The sequence below is a fragment of the Hyaena hyaena genome, unplaced genomic scaffold (genome assembly GCF_003009895.1).
Source record: "Hyaena hyaena isolate Hyena2069 unplaced genomic scaffold, ASM300989v1 scaffold_229, whole genome shotgun sequence".
Taxonomy (NCBI): domain Eukaryota; kingdom Metazoa; phylum Chordata; class Mammalia; order Carnivora; family Hyaenidae; genus Hyaena; species Hyaena hyaena.
In genome coordinates, this window is record NW_024080861.1 from 1416660 (window position 1) to 1438383 (window position 21724).

Sequence of the window (21724 nt, forward strand, 5' to 3'; positions counted from 1 at the left end):
TTCAAAATTAACATCAAATGTTAATAATTATCTCAGGATGGTATAATTACAGACTGCTTTTATTTTCTTTTTCTTCTTTGTACCTTTTTCCAAATCTCTTAAACATTTTTCTTTCTTATAGCTTCTATCATCAGAAAATAAAGCAGTAATGGTATATAAAAACTAGAACTATAGACTTAAAGAAATATGTCACCACATAAAATAGTGTAATCTTTTTGTTTTAGTTGAAATATACTTGACACCATGTTACACTAGCTACAGGTGTACAACACAGTGATTGGACACGTCGATACATTATACTATGCTCACAGCAAGTACAGTTCCCCGCTGTCACCATACACCATATCACAACACCATTGACTACATTCCCTATGCTGTGGCTTTTATTCCCATGACTTACTCATTCTATACTTGGAAGCTGTTTCTCCCAGTCCCCTGGGCCCATTTTGCTTATGCTTTCACATTCCCTCTGGCCACCATCAGTTTGTTCTCTGGAATTACCAAGTCTGTTTCTGCTTTTTGTTTGTTTATTTATGCATTTGTGTTTTGGATTCCACATATAAGTGAAATCATAAGAGGTTTGTCTTTCTCTGACTTATTTCACTTAGCATACCTTTCACTTAGCATATTTCACAAGATGCATCCATGTTGTCACAAAAGGCAGGATCTCATTCTTCTGATGGCTGAATAATAATCCACTGTCTGTGTTTGTGTGTGTGTGTGTGTGTGTGTGTACCACATCTTCTTTATCCATTCATGTATGGATGGACACTTGGATTGCTTCTATACTTGGTTATTACAAATAATGATACAATAAACAACCATGGAGGTGCATATTTTCATCCCTTCCATTTTCTTTGGGTAAATACTCAGTAATGGAGTTATTAAATCATATAGTAGTTATATTTTTTGAGGGACCTCCATGCTGTTATCCATGGTGGCTGTACCAATTTACATTGCCAACAGTGCATGAGGGTTCCTTTTTCACTACATCCTCACCAATACTGTTATTTCTTGTCTTTTTTATTCTAGCAATTCTGACAGGTGTAAGATGATCTTTTGTTGTGGTTTTGGTTTGGTTTGCATTTCTCTGATGATTAGTGATAGGGATCATCTTTTTGTGTGTCAGCCATCAGTGTGTCTTCTTTGGAAAAATGTCTATTCAGGTCCTTTGACCATTTTTTTATTTTTTTATTTTTTTTTTTTGGAGAGAGAGTGGAGGAGGGGCAGAGAGAGGGGGAGACACAGAATCTGAAGCAGGCTTCTGGCTCTGGGCTGTCAGCACAGAGCCAGATGCAGGACTCAAACCCACAAGCCATGATATCATGACCTGAGCCAAAGTCGGATGCTTAACCGACTGAGTCACCCAGGCACCCCAGTCCTCTGCCCATTTTTAATCAGATTATTTGGTCTTTGGTGTTGCGTTGTGCAAGTTCTTTATATATTTGGATTTCATCCCCTTATTGGATATATTACTTGCAAATATCTTCTATTTAGCAGGTTGCCTTTTTGTTTTATTGATGGTTTCCTTTGTTGGGCAAAAGCTTTTAATTTTGTTGAAATCCCAATAGTTTAGTTTTGCTTTTGTTTCCCTTGCCTGAGGATACATATCTAGAAACTGTTGCTAAGGCCAATGTACAAGAAATCACTGCTTCTTTTCTTCTAGGAGTTCAATGGTTTTGTGTCTCACATTTAGGTCTTTAATCCATTTGGAGTTAACTTTTGTGTATAGTACAAGAAAGTGATCCAGTTTTCTTTTGCAAGTAGCTGTCTAGTTTTCCCAGCAGCATTTACTGAAGAGACTGTCTTTTCCCCATTGTATACTCTCGCCTCATTTGTTGTAGATTAATTGACTATAAAAGCATGGTTTTATTTCTAGGACCTCCATTCTGTTCTATTGATCTATGTGTGTATTTTTGTGACAGTACCATACAATTTTGATTACTACAGCTTTGTAGGATATCTTGAAATCTGAGACTATGTTACCCTTCTGAAGATTGCTTTGGATATTTTGGGGTCTTTTGAGGTTCCATGCAAATTTTAGGATTATTCTAGTTCTGTGAAAAGTGCTATTCGTATTTTGATAAAGTTTGTTTTGGGTCGTATGGACATTTTAACAATATTAATGCTTCCAGCCCATGAGTACAGAATATCTTTCCATTTATTTGTGTCATCTTCAGTATTTTTTATCAGTGTTTTATAGTTTTCATAGTACAGGTCTTTCACCTCCTTGGTTAAGTTTATTGCTGGGTATTTGATTCTTTTGGGGACAGTTTGGGGGAATTGTTCTCTTAATTTCTCTTTCTGCTACTTTGTTATTAGTGAATAGAAATGCAACCAAAAATCACATGATATCATTACAAGGTTTTAGAAAATTGATAATGCCCAGTGTTGCCGAGTGGGTACATTATTCTTAGGCACCACTGGTAGGAAGAAAAATTGATATAAAACTATTTGAAAGCTATTAGGCCATATCTATCAAACTTAATATATGTCTTTATTCTGCTTTAGGGAGTTTAGCCCACAGATACACTTGCATAAGTGCTAAAAGCTATCAGATCATTTCAGTTCTTTTCATCATTGAAACTATATAAATGTCTAGCAGTAGAGCATTTACTTAAGTAAATCAAACTCTAAACATGCAGTACTATATGCACAGTTATTTGAAAAGAATGAGGCAGACCTTGAAGTGCTCATATCAAGAGATATCTAACATATATTGCTAAGAAAATGCCAAGTTTCAATAAAGTGTGTATAGTATGATCTGGGATGGGTATCATTGGGACTAGGGAGAAGCAGGAAGTATTATTCTTATTTTTAAAATTTTTCTGTACTGTTAAATGTTTCACATAAGTATTTAATTTGTATTTTAAAAGACACACTAAATTATCTAAGACATGGAGGAGATACTTCAAGGTCATTTATGCTAATCTTGCATCCAGGTTTTTGCTGGTAACCAATCTAGCTAGTGAGCCATCATCCTGCTCCTGACAGTAAAGAACATCTTAATATAGAAGGAGATGATGAACGTTAGTTACAGAACGCTGGAAAAAGCAAATAGCCAGAATGTGCTAAAGGTCATAGTTCCTATAATTGGTCACTCCAAATTTATAACACTTCAATGAACCCCAATCAGGATGAATGTAAAATAAAGTATCTATTAAAGAGGAACATGATAGAGGGAAGTCTTTTCACAACACTGGAAGCAAATACGACATGTCATAGTGCAAAATGCCTGGAGTTTATAAGCAAAAGACCTTTGCCAATTTCTGGCTATATAACTTTCGGTAAATTACTTGAATATTTCTGAGACACTGGCCTTACTTATAAAATAGAGGAAGGCAATTGATAATGTCAAAAGAAATAATGTACGAGAAGAGATTGGTTCTAAAAATTAGAAATCACTTAATAAATTACAGCTATTGTGTTATTTCATTATTAACATCACCAGTGAACTATAAAACATCCTTTTGTTTTATTCTCAAATTTGCCAGCTCCTTGTGATGTAAGAAATGTAGCCGGCCTAGAGAGGGAGGCTGGGACCCACGGCTTGCTTCTAACAGGTCTGAGATGATTTCCAAACCCCGCAACCCCATTAGCAGTGCCTTCCGGGACATTGTCACACCTCCGCTAATGATTTGGGTCTCTGTGTCAGCAGACATTTCAGCTACCTTCTTCCTTTTCAACACCTGAGCATGTGCTCGGTTTTCCAAAACATGTTCCGAGGTAAATAGTAGTTGGTTTTAAAATCTTCAAAGAAATTATTACTGATTCCTAAGCTCAGAGCCACTTGCAAATTCTGTTTTCCTGGTTCAGGAACTCAAATATTCCTTTCTCTCCAGGATAAATACCCACCAATGCTGAATTCTTCTATTTGCAATGGAAAGAGACTGATCTTTTGTCCTTTATCTCCTCCAGGGGCTAGAAGCAACCCCACCAGGAGCTTAAGGGTGTGGAGTGTTCCTCTGGACCATCAGGGCGGGAATACAGTGTTCATATTCTGACCAAGGGTGTCATTTTTCAATCCTGCTCTCAACCCTCCTTTTGTAAATGCACCTCCACCTATGATCACAAAGTGGCCTCAGTAAAAAAATCTCTTGTGGCAGCTGCAAAGTTCTTGAAGGAAGGAATAGAGGATGCCTACTTTTGCATAAAGTGGTTTTATTGGAATGACATATATACCTAATCCCAGCAAAAAATGTTTATATAGTTCTCAAATAAGCAAAGGTCTCGAAGATTTTTCAACTTTAAAAACTTCTTCTGGCCCATTTTCTCTTGCTAGCGTATTCATTAAGAAATTCACAAGGATAGAAGTAACCATTCCAGTTACAAATTTGTGTTTCCAATGTATTTGTTAGTTTTGAAAATTCTTACATTTCATAGAAGAGGTATATTTTTTAAAGTTTGTTTCTTTTAATAGAGAGGGTGAGCGGGGGAGGGGCAGAGAGATAAGGAGAGAGAATTCCAAGCAGGCTCCTCAATGTCAGCACGGAGCCTGATGCAGGGCTCAAACTCACAAACTGTGAGATCGTGACGGGAGTTGAAACCAAGGGTAGAACACTCAACTGACTGAGTCTCCCAGGTGCCCAAAGAGGTACACTTTTGATTATAGGATCATTTTAGGCATCTGAAGAGCATATGCACGTGTGTCATTTGCATGCATACATTTAGGATGGGCTGTTTCAGCCACATTCCTAAATTTAGCATCAGGGTATTCACAGAACCAAGTGGAGCATTGAGGCCAACATAGGACCAGATGAAGAGAAGCCAACTTGAGAGATTTTTGTTCCTCCACATTCTCTATGGAAAGTTTGAACAAGGCACCAATGCTCTCTGGCTGATTAAGCCCATCTTTTTTTTTTTTTTTTTTGAGTGACAGAGCACAAGTGGAGGAGGGACAGAGAGAAAGGGAAACACAGAATCTGAAGCAGGCTCCAGGCTCCAAGCTGTCAGCACAGAGCCCCACATGGACTCAGACTTGTGAACACTGAGATCGTGGCCTGAGCCAAAGTCAGACACTTAACTGACTAAGCCACACAAGTGCCCCTGAGTGACCCCATCTTTAAAGCAGGAGATATAGTTGATATAGTTGAGTTTTTTTCTCTCTTTCAGTTAATTTCTATGAAGCACAAGGAGCCCTTCAAAATGAAAATCTTATTAAGCATAAAATAGAAAATAATGTTTAGAAAAATAATGTTTAGAAAAAGTAATGAGGGAAAAACGAAAAGCTCTTCCTTTATATATATTTTTGAAACTCTGTTTCCTTATTTAAAAGATTTATTGAAATAAAATTTATTTAGGTAAAAGTCACATAGCATACAGTTCACCCATTTAGAGGGAACAGTTCAATGGTTTTGTTTGTTTTAATTAAATTTAATTTGTTTTAATTGTGATAAACATATATATGTATATAACTTACAATTTGCCATTTTCACCATTTTTATGTGTACAATTCAGTGTTACTCACCATATCCACAATGTTGTACACCCATCACCACTATTTTCAGAACTTTTTTTTTTTTTATCATCCCAAAGAGAAAGTCTTCTTCCCCAGCCCCTGGTAACCTCTAATCTACTTTCTGACTCCATAAATTTGCCTGTTCTTGCCTGTACCTCACTTACGTGGATCCTACAGCATTTGTCATTTTGTGCCTGGCTTATTTTACTCAGCACATTTGCAAGGTTCATCCATGGTGTAGCATGTGTTAGAACTCCATGGTGCGTATCTACCATCTTTTGTGTATCCATTCATCTGTTGACGGACACTTCAGTCATCTCCTTTGGCAATTGTGAATCCTGTTGCAATGAAATTGGCATACCAGTATCTGCTCAAATCCCACCTTTTAATTCTTTGGAACATCCTGCATCCTAAAGAGTGTAATTACTGGGTCATATGGTAATTCAGGTTTTGTTTTTTGAGGAACATTATTACTTTCAGAAAAGTATGGATTTGTGAGTTACTGCACTAAGCGTCTTACATGCCTTATCGCATCTAGTTCTCATAAAAATGTGTCTATTTTTATTCATTGAGGAAATATTTTTTAAGGCTCTTCTATATACCAGGCACTGTTCTAGGCACTGGGGATTTTGTAAGGAACAAAACTAACAAAGCCTCCCCGTCTTACAGACCTTACATAAAAGTATATAATAGTAGTGACAGCAGACAATAAATACATGTTAATAGAATGTTGGGTAGAATAAATGACATCGAGGCAATGAAAACAGTGCATTGTGAGGAGGAGGAATATTGCAGGGGGTAATCGGGGTGGGGGGTGCTGTCTTAGATGGAATCGAAAGGGAAGCTCTCTGTAAAGCTGATGCTTGAGCAGAAACCTGAAAGAAGGGAGGATATCCTCCAGAGATCTTGAGAGAGTCTTCTGGGGAGTGGCAAGAGCAAATGCAAAGGCCCTGAGGCAGGCCCAGTCTTAGTGTGGTCTAGGAGCAGCACAGGTTCAGGGGGCTGTGGGAAGTGGGAAGTGAGGAGAGAGGAGTGCGGGTTTTATTTATACTGTGATGGGACGACTGGGAAGTCGTTAGAGACCCTGAGCGAGAGATGAGAGACGGATGCCGTTGATTATCCTGCCTACTCATAAGAAGCTGAGACTTAGGGGGTCAGAGTGATTTTACCAAAGTAGTTGGTAGGTGGCTGCTCAAAATTTGCCCAACAGATGCCCTCCAGAGGGCATGCTCCTCCCCACCAGGCCAGGGCGTGGATCCGACCCTCCCCATACTCCTTGCTGACTAGTTTCTTTACCGGGGCGTCCCACAAGATGCATGTTCCGCCCCTAGGGCTGGGTCACGGCCGTCCGCAAGCGGGTCTAGCCGGGTTTCTTGCCTCTCTCCCGCAGGCATGATGCACTCTCCCGGATTCGACGGGAGCGGCAGCCTCAGCCTGCAGATGCTGATGAACGCCGACAGCCTGTACACGGCCGCGCACTGCGCGCTGCTGCTCAACCTCAAGCTGTCGCACGGCGACTACTACCGGAAGCGGCCCGCGCTGGCGCCCGCCATGATAGTGAGTGCGCGGTCACGCCCAGACCCTGCGGCGCCGGTGTCCCGGCGACTCGGCGGTGGGCGAGCCCTGCGGGGCTGTGGCGGGGGGTAGGGGGCGCCGTGCGTGGCGCCGTGGGCCACAGGCCGGCCACCTTGCTCCGGGGAGGGAAGGACCCCCGGCGGCCCGGAAGCGGCGGCCTGCGGGGGGGCCTCGTGATTTCACGGTGGCGTCGTTGAACACACTCGAGTGTAAGCCGCATTCAGAAACAGGTGACCAGAATGTTCAGGAACGTCTGGAGATGGGCGGGGTGTGGTCCCCTTTACCGAAAACCAAGGCTGGGCTGTGTCAGGAAGACCCTTGATTGTCTCCGGAATGTACCCAGACCTACTCGTGACCCAGAACTAAGCTGCCACTTGTCCTTAACAAAGCACCTGCTGTAAGCTGTGGAATGAGCGCCATGGTGGATATGCCCTGGCGAGGGACCCACCCCATGGTGTGACCCTGATGCCAGTTCGCCAGAGCTGAATGAAGAGAATCCACTAGCATTTGTTTGCTTGGTAACTCACAAATTCCCGAGGGTAACTGGCGACTTCATGGGTGTAAGTCAAGTATCTCTTGAGGCACATACGCTTTTCCAGGGAACGCATTCTGTCTCTGCTGCCGTTGGGGCAGTGAGGGGGAGCTGCTGTGTTCCTTCATCTGTGCTACTTCTAATCCCCCCCACACATCAAAGAGTAAAAATAGGAAGCGCAGTGTTCTTAATCCTTATACGGGTTTCTTAAAAAGATATAAGTAGGGGCGCCTGAGTGGCTCAGTCAATTAAGTGTCCGACTTCAGCTCAGGTTGTGATCTCCTGGTTTGCGAGTTCCAGCCCCGCATCAGGCTCTGTGCTGACAGCCAGCTCAGAGCCTGGAGCCTGCTTCCGATTCTGTGTCTCCCTCTCTCTCTGACCCTCCCTTGCTCACGCTCTGTCTCTCTCTCTCTCAAAAATAAACACTTAAAAAAATTTTTTTTAAAGATCTCACAAGTGAAAGGAACTTCATGAAATTTAGGACTTCTCCATTTTGCTTCCCCCTTTCCTTGCCGCCCCTCCCCCACTCCCAATCAACAGGTTTTGGTTTTCCTGGAAGCCTTGACCAGGGTGGGGCCCCTGTGAAAGAAATAGGCAGTAGAGGAGCCTGTTCATTTGCAGGGGATCCTCTCTGGTCACCTTCTCCTGTGTTCCTCTCTGTAGAAGGAGTTCATGAAGCAGGTCCAGACCAGCGGGGTGCTGATGGTTTTCTCCCAGGCCTGGATTGAAGAACTCTACCATCAGGTGCTCGACAGGAACATGCTCGGAGAAGCCGGCTACTGGGGCAGCCCGGAGGATAACAGCCTTCCCCTCATCACCATGCTGACCGGTCAGTGGCTCCTTACACGGCCCTGTGGCGCTTGGAGGGCAGAAGGGGCCTGAGATCCCCTTTCAGAGAAGCCAGCCTTGAAACAGCAACTGCAAACCCCACCCCCCTCACCCCCCGGCAATTGGTGACAGCGTCAGGGAGGTGTCTTGAATTCACCTCAAAGGAATGTTGTGTCTTTCATGTCGGACCCTGGAGGACTCACTGTGGCCCATTAGATAAGGACTACTTAGCACTCACATCTGTCAGGGTAAAACTATAGGCCTCTACTAGGGAGATGAAGTACTTTCTGGGCACGAAGCCAAGAATTATTCCTGGAAACTCTCACGTGGTAGTAGATAACCCTAATCATTCAGTGTTCCTGAGCTGCCAGAATGCTTGACTTTTTTTTTTTTTTAATGTTTTATTTATTTCTAGGAGAGAGAGAGAGAGACAGTGTGAGCAGGGGAGGGTCAGAGAGAGAGGGGGAGTCACAGACTCTGAAACAGGCTCCAGGCTCTGAGCTGGCAGTCAGCACAGAGCCCGACGCGGGGCTCGAACCCACGAACCGCGAGATCATGACCTAAGTGAAAGTTGGATACTTAACTGACTAAGCCACCCAGGCGCCCCTGGAATGCTTGACTTTAAACTTGGCTTCCTTCCCACGTCCTATCTGTATCAGAGGTCCTCTCTTCCTTTCCCAGCTGCACAAGAATGAGAAATAATACCAAATAGTTGCCCAGCCTCTTTGTCTTCAGTGTCCTGAGTTTTAAAACTCTTGTTTATTAGAAATTTTATGTGGGGCACCTGGGTGGCTCACTTAGGAATCCGACTATAGATTTCAGCTCAGGTCATGATCTCACCATCTTGAGATCGAGCCCCACAATGGGCTTCACACTGAGCGTAGGATTTGCTTAGGATTCCCCCTCTCCTTTTCTCCCTGCCCCTCCCCTACTCGTACTCTCTCTGTCACTGTCTCTCTCTCTCAAAAAGAAGGAAAAGAAAAATTTTACATGAGAGAATAGAGAGCAGTAGAGGATGTGGTCATAATGGAATTTGCAGGGGGGGAGGGCAACAAACACCGTCATTCCTGGCTTTTCATGGCTTCACCGTGATGTCAGGTAAAGACCAGGAAGTACTCAAGACTGGTCATCAGTGACCTTCATAAATTAGATTTCTAGGCTCATCTTATATTTGATCTGAGTTCCCAGACTGGTTTCTGACCTGAATCATCTCCTGGCTCTGACTAACAAGAGGTGAGGGGCACAGCCCTCTGCCAGATACCTTCCCCGTTCTTTCCATAGTGCCTTGTGTCCTCACACAGCTCAGCCTGGCTCTGCCCCTGGCAGCGCATACTAGCGAGAAGAGCACTGGGCCGGGGCAGGAGAGTCCAGCGAGGAGGCAGAGTCTGTTATATTACCTGTGGTTGGTACTGGGGGGCTCTTACAAAGGAGACAGAGTAGGCTACTGACAAGTAGAACCCAGCAATGAGGACTTTGGGGTGAGGTGCTATTTAGGAATCAGGCAAGAGAGTCAGCACATATAGTCTGTCCACAGCCAGGCAGAGTCTTGGCCATTGGCTGGCATTGGGAGTCTTGGTTCTCAAACTAGGATGCAACTGAGAGAAGCAAGGCTTAGGTCCCAAACGTTGGGATTCAGGATCACTAGACAGGTGACCAATTTGCATTTGGTTCATCACTATAACACTTATATCCATTTGAAATACAGGAATTCACACACGCATGAGACATTTACTCAGTCGCCTATAAGCAGTGCTTTGTTTCCATCTGTCTTTGCCAAGTCCATCCAATAGGGATTGAAGGTACTGCCCGGAGCTTAAAGTGCCTTGGAACTTGGATAAAGATCCTAAACATGCCAGCTTTAATTTTCAAATACCGTAGTTTCTGCCAAAATTAATCTCTGTGAATCTCTTACCTGGACATTAACAAAAGGAGTCATTCAGTAGTAATGAAAATGAACAAACAAGAGGCCATTCACAGTAGCCACATTCATCAGTCATTACTGTGAGTCAGCCACCCCTTTGTCACGGAACTGTAAACTCAGTGGGCCACATCGATGGGAGAGCTCTCTAACTCTAGATGGAAAATGATAGAAAAACAGGCTTTTTCACACAGAATTCTACAAAGTAAAGTTTTGTGATTCTTTGTAGCAAATTCCAGGTATGAAATGACAAGTCAATCTGAGCAGCAGTTAACTGGGAGCTTGGAAACTTCTATCTGATCTTTTCATCACATGCAACAAAAAGCAACAGCAGCAATCTTACCTTCGACATTGTACTAACTGTGGCCGTTCCTGATGTCATGTAAAAGTGTTGTGTAAAACTGAGGAATTTTAGCACTTAGATAAACTTTGTATTGCTTGAATCCATCAGCCCTTCACCCAGCATATAGGAAACATAACTTCCGTAAATGGCAATTTCGGATGAATGTCATTAAGACCAATTTCGGATGAATGTCATAAGACCATTTGACTCTAGGTCAAGTTAATTCCAGTGCAACTGGCCTGTTCCCACATTAGCAGCCATTGAGATTTCTCCCTGCCTTTGTTCCCCAATTTGTTGAGAGATAATTAACATATAACATTATATTAGCCCACGGTGTATAACATGATTCGATATATGTGTATTGAATTGCAAAATGATCACCTCAGTAAGTTTAGTTAATGTCAAATCACCTTACATCATTACAATGTTTTTCTTGTGATGAGAACTTTTGAAATCTACCACAGCAACTTTTTTCAGAGATATGTTGCTCAAAGAATCCGAACTACTGACCATGAATGCCAACCCTTCTTTCCCTCTGCCTGTCTCGCTGGCGGGGAAGGAAAAGAACTTGGCCATTGGTGAAGAAAGAAGCTAGATGGGGAGGACCAGTAAAGCCCAACTTGGTCTAAGGCATCCTGCAGGCTTTAAAATGCAGTTTAATCACAGCACCATTTTTTTTCTTCGTATAATTTTAATTATTGGAATGCACCATTTTTAATATGCAAATGAAAGTTTAAAAGTGGGGGAAGAGATGCATTGCCATAAATCTTTAGACTTCTTGGACTTACTGTAAAACTCAAAGATATAATGAAATAATTTTCAAACACCATGCAGAGAACTCTCATCTTATTGGTGAGAGTCAAGTTCTACAGTCAAGGAATAAAGGTAGGCTGCCCTCTTTTCCCATTCCCTCTCTGTGTTATATTCAGCTATCTTAGTCATGTTCAAGGATATATGCTTCAATTCCATGGTCACTTCTCCAGTGGTTCCTTCCTTTCCACTTAGACATTCAAGGCCCAGAGGATGCAGTACAGCCCAGGGCTATAAGGCTGCTTAATTCAGAGTTAAATCTTCTCAATCCCAGGCCACCCTCTTCTTGCCAGTAGATTAAGAACTGGTTCACTGAGCTAATTCCAGAGATGAGCATTTGTTTTAACAAAAATTTAAACAGAGAATTAAGATGCTGTATTGAGCTGGACGAAGTGTGTGATGTCATTGGAAAGAGGCCCGGATGGGAGTCAGAAGACTTTTATACTAAGACTGATTCCTTCTTTACAGGCCTCATGGCCTTGGGCAGATTACCTACTTTGAATATTTATTTCCTTCTCTGTGAAATAGGAAAAATAATACCTGCCCTACCTACCTGCTTAGAGTTGTTGGGAAGATCTAATAAAAACAATATTATGTGAAAACACTTGGAAAATTGTAAGATATTATTTTATCAACGTATTGCTGTACTTTGGAATCAGATGATGTGATTATCTGACCAAGGAGGCATTATTCTTATTCTCTTCTTCATTCCTATGAGGAAATTCTGAAAGAGAAATCCACATTAGGGCACCTGCATATATAAAATTTGGCTATAATGCCACCATTTTGGATAAAAGGAATATTCAAACATCAAAATATTCTAAATCAATAGATTTTCCAACAACAGAGATAGCAGAGTTTATCTGTATTTTTTTTAGTAAAAAATATATAATAGCTTAACAGAAGATGTTCTAGCAATGAAAGAAAACTGGACTAAAGGAATAAAATAAAAATTTTAATATTCTGATAAAAAATTCTTACATATTTGGTACATGAGGGATTCAATGGATGTTTGTTGTAGGGAAAAAATGGATATTGTGGTGGCCATTTGTTGTTTGTTTGGTTGGTTGGTTTTTGGTTTTTGGTTTTTATTTCCTGAAGTGTTCTAATCAGGGAAAACCTTCCTCTTTTTACTTGACAGACATTGATGGCTTAGAGAGCAGTGCAATTGGGGGCCAGCTGATGGCTTCAGCTTCTACAGAGTCTCCTTTCACCCAGGGCAGGAGAATTGATGACTCCACGGTGGCAGGTAATGGCTTGGGTCTTGAGTTTATGAATATATATACATCACATATGTTACCAGCGATTAAATCATTAAGTGGCAGCTTTCTGTGCTGACATAAATGAATTAACTCTTGTCTTGGCAGAAAAAGTGCCTGATGGAAGTTACTTAGCAACATCTAGCTGTTGATGCAGTGTTCATTGTTTATAAACACAAAGTATAACACAATCCAATGTGTGTTAAATTTGATTTCCTGTAGTAGAATTGCATACAACTCAGTATTGCTAACTTGATAGTCAAAAGATCCCATGCCATTCACTGCCAGGTGGTTTGTTTTTTGTTTTTTGTTTTTTTTTTTGTATCCAGAAAGTGATCTATGCCCCTTCATGTCCTAGGTGTGGCATTTGCTCGCTATGTTCTGGTGGGCTGCTGGAAGAACTTGATCGATACTTTATCAACCCCCCTGACTGGCCGAATGGCAGGAAGCTCCAAAGGGTTGGCCTTCATTCTGGGAGCTGAAGGCGTCAAAGAGCAGAACCAAAAGGAACGTGATGCCATCTGCATGAGCCTCGATGGGCTGCGGAAGGCAGCGCGGCTGAGCTGTGCTCTAGGTACCGGCGGGAGTAATGTTCCAGACCCTTGGCCCACGGGGTGTCCCTGAGGAACACTCTGGGAATGGCCCTAGTGGAAAACAAATCTTTTAGAAGGGCTCTGCTTGGTAAAAGGTTAGACAGTAGCCCCAGCGAGGGGTAATTGTTTCTTTTCTCTGAAGGAGTTGCCGCTAACTGCGCCTCAGCCCTTGCCCAGATGGCAGCTGCCTCCTGTGTCCAGGAAGAAAAAGAGGAAAAGGAAGTCCAAGAGCCCAGTGATGCCATAGCACAAGGTAACAGCGAGAGCGCCAGCATCCACCTAGCGCCTTATGTGCGGTTGGCACACACCTGCACACATGACAGACACCTGTTGGTTCCTTGTGTGATGCATGGCATGTATTTACTGCTGATCACAAGACCCCAGCCTGGATCACAGGCATGGCTCTTTTATACATGGCTGCCCCTGCAGAGTGCCTACCGTAGATCCCTGTGAAGACCAGAGACACACCATACTGGCCCTGGCAACTAGGCTGCTAACGGGAGTCCTGTGGGACACCAGAGACCGCCTGGCTGAGCTGTTCACTCTCTGTCATCATCTGTACCCTTCATGTACCCTTCACAGAGTACACATTTTAGGATCCCTCAGGTTATAGTGGGGCAAAGCAGAATGGCCAGTTTTCTGAGGAGGGAGATCAAATGGAGAAAATCCTGGAGAGGAGCTTCAGAAAACCTTTGTTCTTCTAAGAGAAAAACCTGAGCTTCGTGAACTCCAGGAAGAGTTGATTTTTATCTTGTTAAATCCATTAGCCAATGCAGCAGATGATTACCTAGGATATATACTTAATATGCACAACCATAAGTTACATAAAAATCCTTATATATAAAGTTCCTAAAAAAATTATAAAACCAGAATTGATGTTCAAATTCTATACAAATGAAAAATATAATCAGTATCACATCCATGAGAAGGCGATGCTTTACTAAAACTCAGTTTGCCCCTTACAACAGGAATATGGTTTGGCTTCCTCTGGCATTTTGGTCTGTCACTCAGTTATTCCATCAGACCCATCTTCCAATGACTCAAAACCTGTATTCATGGATATTGTCCATGATGTTGTCATTTGGTCTTGCCTTGGCATTTTCTATAATGACATACTAAGTTACCTTCTACATACTTTCTCATTAGTCCTCTACAGTTAAAATATATATATTTGAAGATCACAAATATACATGTAAACTCAGCAAGTGAAATGTTTAGTAATCTTCAGTTACAATGTAGTCATCATGTGCCCAGAGCATACATACATATGGTTTAGATGATCATTATCATGAACACATGACATTAAACACACTGCAGAGCACTTGCAGATTGCTAGGAATTCTCTCTTATTGGTTTGAATTCACGGGTGGGAGAAGGGCTTGGACACAAATAGCTTTAGCTGGGGTCAGCACATGAAGCCCATCCTCACTGCTGTGACTGACTTAGAACCCACAGAGGGATCTGGAAGAACTGTACCCACCAGCCGAGGCCTCACCCAACTCCCAAGGCTGCAGAGAGCTGGGCTCGCCAGGGTCTGTGGGGCCTCGGGGCTGGGCAGCTTGCAGGATGAACCCAAGGGACCTGCTGGCAAGGAGCTTGCTGCCAGTGACATCAAGTGACATCTACCATTTCCCTTCTGCCCTTGCACAGCGACCCTTTTCATCCTTTCATTTTCTTTTCCTTTTCATCTTTTCTCTCTCCCTTTCTGTCTCCTTCATGGACCATTATGTTAATGATCGTCTCTCTGGCACAGTGAAGCTAAAAGTGGAGCAGAAACTGGAGCAGATCGGGAAGCTGCAGGGGGCATGGCTGCACACAGCCCACGTGTTGTGCATGGACGCCATCCTCAGTGTAGGCCTGGAGATGGGAAGCCACAACCCGGACTGCTGGCCACACGTGTTCAGGTGCATGACAGGATCCCCGAGCCCCAGTCAGTTACAGAGTTCACAGCCCCGGTGAGATGCAGACTGCAGTAGCTCCAGAGACCTCGTGAGATAAAGGCAAAAAGCCCGTCTCCCAGGCATTGGCGTTTGGGCAGACCTGGGACGGTGAGGCCCTGCTCAGGGTCCAAGCCATGGGACAGGTGCTGGGCTGTCTCTTCTCCTTCTCCTCAGCACATGCCCAGTGCCTTGCACCCAGCTCCGTTCTGGCAGAGCAGCAGTGGTGAGGCAGAGGGAGGAGCAGGTACCCATATCTCGCCCAGAGCACCAGCCAGATCTGGGTTCAGTTTGATGCCCCCAAAGCAGGTACAGCCATAAGTGTCTGTTGAGTCAGAAAGAATCAATCAGATCATCCAAGGACTGAAAAATCCATCTTGGGAGGAACTAGGGTATGAAAAAGCCAGAGTGAATCAGCCTGGAGCAAAATGGGTTTTAATGTGGAGGCTGGAGAGCTGCTGTTCTTCATGGCTCTCACAAGCCAATCACGGCCGGAAAATGACTGACATTGTACCAGAGCGTTTTACGTACAAAACATCGCCCGATTATAGAACACGAGAGTGAAATATCCAGAATGGCCTTTACCAGTAACTGGACTTGTTCTGTAACACCAGGCCTCTTCACGAACCATCTTAGTCCCGGGGTCTGTTGGGCACGAACAATTTGGAAGTTGGCCATTATACGCTACATTGTGACACCTCTCTGTGTTTACTGGGATTAGGGCACCACCCCAGCATTAGTGCTATGGGGCTGTCGGGCCAAGGAGGACCATGGCTGGGCAGAGCCCTTGAAAGACGGGCCACTGTGGCTAGAGGACCTGCCGGCTGTATGCACACTCATTCTGAGATCCTAAACAAACGCTTCCTGAGTCCTAATCAGAGCACTAGAGGGAGGGGGAGAGGGCTCCTTGGGAAAACTCCCTCCAACAGCCAATGTCCAAATAAAACTAAGCCAGTAAGCTGGACAGGATGGAACAGGATGAACAGGGCATTTGTTACCCACCTTTTTCCCAGCACGGGGTAAGACAGTCTGAGGAATCCTTACCCCACTTCCAAGCCATCTGGTCCAACTCAAAAAAAAAAAAAAAAAAAAAAAGATGTGGATGGGATAGTGAGGGGGGAGAAGGAGAGGTGGCCATCCCAAGAGGAAGGAGGGAGATCGGGGAGGCGCGAAGCTAGCTGCATTTCCTTTCTCACTGGGATTTACAGAGCTGTCCTGCTGAGCTGCAAGGCCTAACGGCTGCCTGTCTGTGACTCCGTCTAGGGTCTGTGAGTACGTGGGCACGCTAGAGCACACCCATTTCAGCGCCGGCACCCCTCAGCCCCCTCTGACCATCAGCCAGCCCCAGAAGGCACCAGGGGACCCTGGACTCCTTGGGGACCCAGAGTGTGAGGACTCGGCTCCGGAGCAGAACCTGGAGCCCGAGAGCTCCCTGAGCGCGGCCCCCGTCATCCAGCCTCTCTCCATCCAAGAACTGGTCAGGGAAGGCAGCCGAGGCCGGGCCTCCGACTTCCGCGGGGGCAGCCTCATGACAGGGAGCAGCGCCGCCAAGGCCGTGCTCACGCTGTCCACCCAGGCCGACAGGTATGAGCGTACGCGTGGTCCCTGCACCTCAGACAGCTGCTCACCACAGAGCACCGGAGGGCAAGGCCACATCCATCTCTGTGGGCTCAAAATCACTCCCAGGACACCTTAATTTGCTGGCCAGTCATTTAAGCCTCTTTTGATTTTATTTTCAACCATATTTCTGTCTCCCAGCATGCCCCGCATCTATAATGAACTGCTTGCTGTTTGACGTCTAAGACCAGAGGCTCTGGAGGTGGGCTCCCTGGAGCTAGAAATCTGCACTTAACCTGTGACCTTGGGCAGGTTCATCTCCCGAGGCCCTGATTGCCTCATTGTAAAGTAGGGTCAGGAAGTCACTCTCTCCCAGGGTAGCTGTGAGGTTAAACTAATTGGTACACTTGAAGCACTTAGGATAGAGCTTGCTGAATAGTAAGAACCCATTATTTTTATGATAATTACAGTCCCACATCCAAGAGTGTAATATATTATTTGACCATTTTAAGGTTGAGAGGAAAAACTCAACAATAACCCCAAGTCGTGACACTTTTCTGATGTTGAAAATGCTGTTGGTCACCAGTCACATGTAGTCCCACCTCACCTCACGGATGTGCCCCCAGCACAGGTGCATCGAAGTTTATACAGGGAGCCTGACAGCCGGGGAGGGAGTGGGAGAGCAGAACAGCACTCACTGGGCTCAGAAGAGTTCTTTCCTGGTTTTGATGCTAACCAACTACAAGGTCACATCTGTATAAAGTTTTTGGTTGTATGTATGTATATGTTTGTAGGGTGTGTATTTTTAGCAAGAGAGAGCAGGAGAGAGGGCCAGGGAGAGGAGGTGAGAGAGAATCCCAAGCAGGATCAGCCTGAGCCAAAATCAAGAGTCAGACGCTCCATCTACTGAGCCACCCAGGTGCCCCTACATCTGTATAGTTATGCTGAGACTCAGTTTCTCCATCTACTAACTCAGTACAGTCATCCCTTTTTCCTGTTTATCCAACAAGATGGCTGTAAAAGCATTTTGGCATCTAGAAAGTAGTATACAGTGTCAGGTGGGGTATAATATGCACCACTGCGGGTTCTTTTTGATTCTGTTTTTTTATTTTTATTTTTTACCAGGAATGAGAGAGAAGAAATGGTTAATAGGACACAGAAACTCAATGATATTAAAATTGGAATTAGAGAATAGCAAGGAAAAATGTCTTCGTTTCAACAGTTTGTGAATGTTTAATGCACTAAGTCCCATCTTACAACCTGTACGTCTCCTATAACCTCTTCAAAAGGGGCTCCTTGTTCCATTCCGTTGGTGACACTCTCCTTTGCCCAGCGCGTGCCACTCCCAGAGCTGCTCGCCCTTCTGGTGTGAGCACAGATTGGGAGGGCCGGCGGCAGATGACCCAAGAGCAGTGGAAGGCTGGCCTCATAAACCCACATTTGATGCCGACCTTCTGAATTCCAGTGAGGCTAAGGTCCTTCTCCAAACCCTGCTGCCTGTGCTGCCCTCTTCCTTCCCAGCTCCTTCTGCCAGAAAGGTCTGCGCCTAGCTGCGTAGAAAACAGAAAGAACCTGCAAGGCCCCTTAGGTTAGGGAATATTTGTTCTTTTAGTAGATACTTGAGCTCCCACCAAGTCCAAGGCTCTGGGTGTGTGTCAGAGGCAACATTGAAGCTAGCCCCACCCCCAGGGGGCTTACAGGTTTGGGTTTACTTGGGTTTTGTGTCCTTCTCAAGGTCAAGGTTCAGCACTAGACTCATCACTTGTAGCCCAGCAGAAGCGGTGATTAACTTAGTGGGTTCTTCTACAATACAGCTTATGAAACAGAAGCTACTTCTAGGGATTCCATTCCCCATTACTCAGTTTCAGGCAGTGATGCCTTGTCAATTTTCAACTTCTTGCCGAACATTTTATAAGTGCCTAGTATGGCTGCACTAAGCCATGGGGATACACAGATTTGTTTTTTAATGGTCTGTGCCTTTTAGATCAAAATCTCATAGTTAGAGCAGACTTGTACACAGTAGTAATAGGCATAGAAGTATAACATTTATTTTCAGTTACACATTTTCACTAATCCCATTTGACATAACTCTCATAATCATTCTACCACAAAGACTTTGCTAAATCATCTCCAGATAACAAATCTGTTTATTTTGTCCAGGCTTTTTGAAGATGCTACGGATAAGTTGAACCTCACAGCCCTGGGAGGGTTCCTTTATCAGCTGAAGAAAGCATCACAGTCCCAGCTCTTCCATTCTGTCACGGATACAGTTGATTACTCTCTGGCAATGCCAGGTAATTCTTTCCTGTAAGAGACTGTGCCGTGAGTGTAGCCAGAAATGGCCCAGATCCCTGATGGCAACAGCCCATCTGAAGACTTGATCCATGTTCCCTTCACACACGGTACTCTGGCTGAGTTCTCGTGCAGATCTGTCATTCAGCTTTGAAGTGTGGCAGGATCAGGGGTGGAGTGGCAGTATTATTCTCTGTGAACAGAAATGTTGGTGCTGCCGGTACCATAGGTGTTACTGCTGGGGCTGCACTGGGTTGTTCTACTAAGTTCTGTGCTTGCAATTGGAAAATCATGTGGTCACTCAGGGTGCAAATAGCTTCACATGAGGGTGTGACCCCATCTCCAAATCACAGACCACGTCTCTTCATTCAGCTCAACACTTGCAGAAGCGGTGCCTAATTCCACAAGGGACTGCTGGGAGAGAAAAGTGGAAGGGTCAGAAGCCTCCCGCCATCAAGGCACATCTTGTTAATGATCAGTCAATGTCACTGTCTTCACTGATGAGGCCAAGTGAAAAGGAAAGGGAGCAGAGCTGTACTGAGCTGCCCAGGAGTCCCAAATGGGTAGCAGGATGCTCACAAATGCATCTGTCCATCAACCACCACGGTTGTCATGTGGAAGCAGAGAGCCTCTGTCCTGATGGGTTCAGGCAGGGGACCCACTGTGGTGGCAGGTTGGATGGCACAACATCTGAGGTCCCTTCCATCTTCAGGAATCTGAAGTTCTAAGTGTACGTATTTGGCCTTTTGATCCTTACTGCAGATTCTGATTTGAGAAACACAACGCTTTCCCCACTAGTTTTTAACAGACTTACAACCTTAACTTGTAAAGCCAACCTCCAGACCCGTCAGATTTCCAGAGCATTCTTGAGCCCAAGGGCAACCTTCAAAGTGTTCTGCATTGGAGAAATCAACAGGCTCTCAGCTTACAAAAAGCAATGAGCAGGGTCAGGAGGAGGCAGCAGACCTAGGAGAAGGCAGCACTTGCTTGGGAATGAATCACATGAGTTAAAATGCTGCCTTCACCATTTACCAGCTACATTGTCTTGGGCGAGTCAGTCTACCTTCCTAGCATTTTTTTTAAATGGCAATAATTACATTGCTTAAAGCTTGCTTTATGAAATAAAGTGATTAAAGACACATGAAGAACCAGTATAGCCTTCAGTGCCAAGTGAACAGTCCGTAAATGTCAGCGATTATTATCACTGTCATTTTGAAGTTTATTTGATACGGCGAGATTAATTAGAAAGGAGGCTTCTGGTTGGAGGAGCGTGATAATGATCACCATTGTATAGGAAGCATGGACATGAACAGGAAGAAAGTGACAAGAAAAGACCAAGGGGATGGGGCAAAGAAGTTGCAAAAGGTCAGGGTAGGCAAGGATTGCACTGAAGCAAGACAGAGCAGGTGGAACAAGTATGTTATTGAGTAGATGGGGTCCTGGCCTGCTTGGCAAGGGCTTCAGAGGTGCCATTAAGTGGAGAATGGCAAAGTGGAGGATGAGTGAGCAGTAATGATAATAGGTATGAGCGGGAAGAGAGGGAAGTCTCTGGTCCATTGTAACCTGGCCTCTAAATGGGGCAGCCAGGATTTGAGCCCAAGCAGTCTGACTCCCCAGCCCTCCTACTTAACCACCACATCATTCCTCCTTACCCACAGCCTTGCTCACGCTTGTCACAGCAGGCACCGGGCATATGCTGGTGAATAGGAGAGGTGGGTCCTATCTTATTGAATGAACCGCCCCATCTGTCTTGAGTCCAGGGTCCTCTCTTCTCTTGCTTGGCCCCCACTGACTAATCCTACTGCTCTGAGGATTTTCATACTCTCTCTGTGCTCGAATGGGTCAAACTATTTCTGTGTTTGGGCTTTATGGTCTTGTCCCCTTACAGGAGAAGTTAAATCCACCCAAGACCGGAAAAGTGCCCTCCACCTATTCCGCCTGGGGGATGCCATGCTGAGAATCGTGCGGAGCAAAGCACGGCCACTGCTCCACGTGATGCGCTGCTGGAGCCTGGTGGCCCCGCACCTGGTGGAGGTGAGCACCTGGTGGAGGTGAGCAGCTGGTGGCCCTGCACCTGGTGGAGGTGAGCACTGGTGGCCCCACACCTGGTGGAGGTGAGCACCTGGTGGCCCCGCACCTGGTGGAGGTGAGCAGCTGGTGGCCCCATACCTGGTGGAGGTGAGCAGCTGGTGGCCCTGCACCTGGTGGAGGTGAGCACCTGGTGGCCCCGCACCTGGTGGAGGTGAGCACTGGTGGCCTCACACCTGGGGAGGTGAGCACCTGGGAAGTGGAGCCAGTGCAGGGGTTTCCAGTCAGTGTGTGGACAAAGAGCACCATGGTCTGAGAGCAGTCAGGTTCCCGGAGCCTGGGTACAAGCATCATAGTTCTCTGTACATCATGGCATCTAGAAAATCACCACGAAGGGCGATACCGCCACAATATCACCCTGACCCTCTTTCTTTACAGCTATGTGACTTGTCTAGGTACCTCCCACAGCCAGTTTCTCATTCTTCATGCCCGAGTTTTAACCTGAGACTGGAGCTTCACTTCTTTTTTAAGCTTATTTATTTATTTTGAGAGAATACGAAAAAGAGAGCACATATGTGCACAAGCGGAGAAGGG

General features: G+C 44.9%; 1 protein-coding gene across 1 annotated transcript in view; it reads left to right on the forward strand.

Moving 5' to 3' along the window:
- Nucleotides 1-21724, forward strand: part of ARFGEF3 (ARFGEF family member 3) — a 178339-nt gene that overhangs the window by 117436 nt on the left and 39179 nt on the right. The window contains exons 13-21 of the mRNA XM_039243569.1: nucleotides 6849-7015; nucleotides 8229-8394; nucleotides 12606-12713; nucleotides 13082-13297; nucleotides 13459-13569; nucleotides 15070-15220; nucleotides 16517-16837; nucleotides 18971-19104; nucleotides 20991-21136. Of these exons, the coding sequence (XP_039099500.1) occupies nucleotides 6849-7015; nucleotides 8229-8394; nucleotides 12606-12713; nucleotides 13082-13297; nucleotides 13459-13569; nucleotides 15070-15220; nucleotides 16517-16837; nucleotides 18971-19104; nucleotides 20991-21136 (1520 nt within the window). The remainder of the gene's footprint in view (nucleotides 1-6848; nucleotides 7016-8228; nucleotides 8395-12605; nucleotides 12714-13081; nucleotides 13298-13458; nucleotides 13570-15069; nucleotides 15221-16516; nucleotides 16838-18970; nucleotides 19105-20990; nucleotides 21137-21724) is intronic.